The sequence below is a fragment of the Athene cunicularia genome (genome assembly GCF_003259725.1).
Source record: "Athene cunicularia isolate RWA chromosome 17 unlocalized genomic scaffold, athCun1 chr17_part1, whole genome shotgun sequence".
Taxonomy (NCBI): domain Eukaryota; kingdom Metazoa; phylum Chordata; class Aves; order Strigiformes; family Strigidae; genus Athene; species Athene cunicularia.
Window position 1 is genome coordinate 560,796 of NW_020799122.1, and position 3,535 is coordinate 564,330.

A 3,535-nucleotide genomic window follows, 5' to 3' on the forward strand; every position below is an offset into this window, starting at 1 on the left:
ACTCAGAAAAACGCAGCAAATGCAAAAACCTTCCAGGCCTTCAAGGAGCCTTTTCACAGCTCCCTCCCTCATGCCCTTACTTCAGCCTGATCCATCTTCTTCCTTCTCACACCGGACAGGGTACGCAACGATCCAGAGCTGAAAAGGTGTGAGCAAAGCCCCAGGCCGACTGGTTTCCACTCCCAACCACTCAAGCTGTGTGACTGGAAACCCAAGGTGTGATGTAGCACAGCTGGAGCAGGACACAGAGGTGAGCAGATGGACTAGGGGCCCAATCTTTCCACACAGAGCTCTGCAAGGTCAGTATTTTATGGTATTTCAGCATTTGGGACACTAATCTATGGGGAGAAAAAGGTCACACAGCAACTAATGCAAGGCACAAGCAGCTGTTAAACAGTGACCTCCCTTTAACCACTCACATTCTCATCTCTGCTGTACCCAGCTGCCTGCTCCTGCCGCCCAGCCTCCTGCCAAAGCTCAGGTTAGAGGTTTGCATTCCGTCCATCAGAATCATGACTGCAATTTCAGCTGGATGCAAAACTCCTTGCTTCCCATTCTGGAGCTTCTCATCATCATTGTGCAGTGCCGATATGTGGGATTAAACAGCTGATGCGGGATCCATTTATGCAGAGATATAATTTGTGCAATACTTAGGACTCCTTCAGGATGAATGTTACTAGGATTATTAAATTTGCATGCCACAGTGGCCAGCTGTTCTGAAAACCCCTCCTCCAGGTAATTATGCTCCTCTGGAGTGGCACAGATGAAGGAGCACGACTGCACCCCCAAACCTCCACTGAGGGAAAGCGCTAAATGCTGTGGGCTGAGAGGTGGGCAGCTGGATATCAAATTACTTCTTAAGGCACACATCTGAAGGCGAGCCCTCTCTCGAAAAGATGCTGTTCCCAGCAAAGTAAAGGCTCATTAGTGCAGAACCAAAGCGTTAGCAACGGTGGCTGAAACAGCTCTACTTACAACATCATAACCAGTGGGTGCTCGGTTCCGGGACGCGACCACACCAACGCCCGTGATGGGATCCATCGGCAGGTCGGGCAGGGCATCGGAGAGGTCTCGCACCTCAGGCATGATGGACTGATCCTGAAAGGAAGGAGCAGAATTAAAGGGCTGCAGGGCAGCACACCCCGGCAGGAGACAGAACACCCAGAGCCTGCATGCATGCCACAGAGCCTGTGCTGACACACCACAGACTGCCAAGTTAAACACGGGAATAGGCCAGACACACCTTCTGCACTTTCATTTGCTTTTGATAAGAGGGTACGTTTGCGCAATGCCCAATAGGTTTGGAATTTGGGCCAGAAGTCTCTTCTGAGATTAATTTTGTTGTTTCCAGGATAGTTAGCATGGGCTGGTCTCCCTCTAGCAACGATGGGAAAACCAAAGCTCGTTCCCTTCCCTCCCAAACAGAGAACAAATTTCACCCCGAGCCAGGCAGGCTGAAGCTGCTCTGCCATTTTAGAAGCAGATTTCTTGCTGCTTAATGGCTTCAGTGGGAGGTTCCCCCTCCACTACAGGTGTCAGACACGCCGGGGGTTCCCCCGCGAGTCCTCAGCCCCCTGGCACCCTCCTGAGCCAGACCATTTTCATGTAGCAGCACAGATGTATCTGGCGTTGTATGCAAAACCACGCTTGCTGCAGAGCGCCTCAACACCAGGGAACACAGAGGAAGCGGCACAGGATGGTCTGATGCAAAGCAGACAGAGGCCTTGAGGAGGCCCGAGCATCTTCCAAGAGAAAGAGGAGACATCACCAAGTAGTTCAGGGGAGGGAGATACGCTAAGTGGGACAGAAGCAGGTAAGACCAACCAGTTTTGGAGAGATGCTGTTGCAGGAAGCAGGAGAAGACAAGCGAGCTGCTGAAACAACTCGCTGAGGAGGAGGAGGAGGAGGAGGAGGAGGGGGAAAGGTGCCACTGCCTCAGCATGTGGTCTCCTGCAGAGGCTGCCAGTCAGGGCAAGTCTTCTCTGGCTTTCAGGCAGAAATGCCCCAGGAAACCACCCCCCACGCACCCCGAGATAAAAGGGCAGTGCTTTGTGTAAACAAGCGTCACTGCTGCGCAGCCAGACAAGCCGTGAACCAGAGCTACCTAATTGAGTTCCCTCCTCAGAGCAATTAAACCCCAGCATTTCTAGGCCAGTGTAGACAGCTGGTTACTTACTGCTTCTAGAAAAGGCAGAGGTGAGTGCTGGTGCCAAGTGGGACCTGGGTTTACACTTCACAATGCCCAGTCTGAACAAACATCGTGCTGCGGGCAATAAAAAAGAGCAAGTCTGGGCCCTATGTAAATAATAATAATGTCACACGAACAGCCAGACCACCTGGGGAGTCCAACACGACAGAAGCGAGAGACCAGGAATGGTGAAAACGCTATTGCTGAGGAACCACACCCAGGAGAGCGCTCCGCTCCGGCCCGCATGAGACCCAGCACACGCAGAGCTGAGCGGAGCCGCTTTGCTCCCCACGCAGTTTCATCCCCCGAGCACGGCGACAGGCGCACCCCGAGCCGTGGGGGCTCACCCTCCCCTCCCGACGGGCTCCCCGTGCTCAGGGTGGCCGAGGAGCCGAGGTCCCTGCTGCGGGGCACAGCCCAGACAAACCCCGCGCCGCTGCCTGCGCGGCTCCGCCGGCTCATCCAGATGCCTCAATGCAGAACCCGCTGCCGAGAACGCGCCGTGCCGAGCAAACCTAGCCTGAATTCAACAAAACTCACAATCTGCTCTTCATTCAGAGGCACATTTTCTGAAACTTTTCCAAGTCACTCTCAATAACGTGATGACTTGTTATTACGCATCGGGAGGGGCTGGGAGATAGATAATGAATGCTGATATGAGCTCCTCTTAGGCCATTCCGAACTGAAATCCAGGCAAGTGACAATATTCCTCGGCACGCTCAGAACACCGCACGGCAGGTTCCAGCATGGCACATCTGCTCCCCCACCGCCTCCGGCCTCCATCAAACCCGCCCCGACAAAGCTCCACTTGCTCCACATTGGCAGAGGGGAGCAGGGGCGGCCGGGATGGCACCGACACCTCAGGTTGAGGGGGGAGCAGAGGGGCTGTGCCCCCTCTCAGGCCCTGGGAGAGCCCAGGCGGGCAGGGAGCCCCCGGCACTCTTCGCAGCAGCGACAGCAGGGCCGGGACCTGCTGCTGAAGGCTGCCCCAGCCCCGGCTCACCACGCTGCGGGGAGGCCCAGCTGCCCCGGCAGGACCCCAGCAGCAGCAGGGTGGCCTGGGAGAGGCTGAGGACGGGCCCTGGGGGTCCCCGGCGCCACTGCAGGAGGGCAGTGGGTGCCTCTGCCCGTGCGTGGTGCCGCCGGGGAGACCCCTCAGCGGGGCAGCACCCCGTCCCCGGCGGGAGGGAGAAGGGGACCTTTGTCGGAGCCGTCTGCGGTCCCGCTCGGCGCGGCAGGGGGAGGGGAAGCGGCATCAATCCTCACTTTGTGCCGGCTGACACAAAGCCCCTCTATGGCGGCGGCTGAGCAGAGAGAGCAGGGCTTCCGCCTGGAGCTGTCTCTTAT

General features: G+C 56.6%; 1 protein-coding gene across 1 annotated transcript in view; it reads right to left on the bottom strand.

Annotated features, from left to right (window-relative positions):
- The window catches only part of MVB12B (multivesicular body subunit 12B), a 48,767-nt gene extending 45,249 nt beyond the window's left edge, over nucleotides 1–3,518 (bottom strand). The window contains exons 1-2 of the mRNA XM_026860481.1: nucleotides 2,177–3,518; nucleotides 976–1,098 (exon numbers count right to left, since the gene is read on the bottom strand). Of these exons, the coding sequence (XP_026716282.1) occupies nucleotides 976–1,086 (111 nt within the window). The 5' untranslated portion in view covers nucleotides 1,087–1,098; nucleotides 2,177–3,518. The remainder of the gene's footprint in view (nucleotides 1–975; nucleotides 1,099–2,176) is intronic.
- Nucleotides 3,519–3,535: the final 17 nt, after the last annotated feature.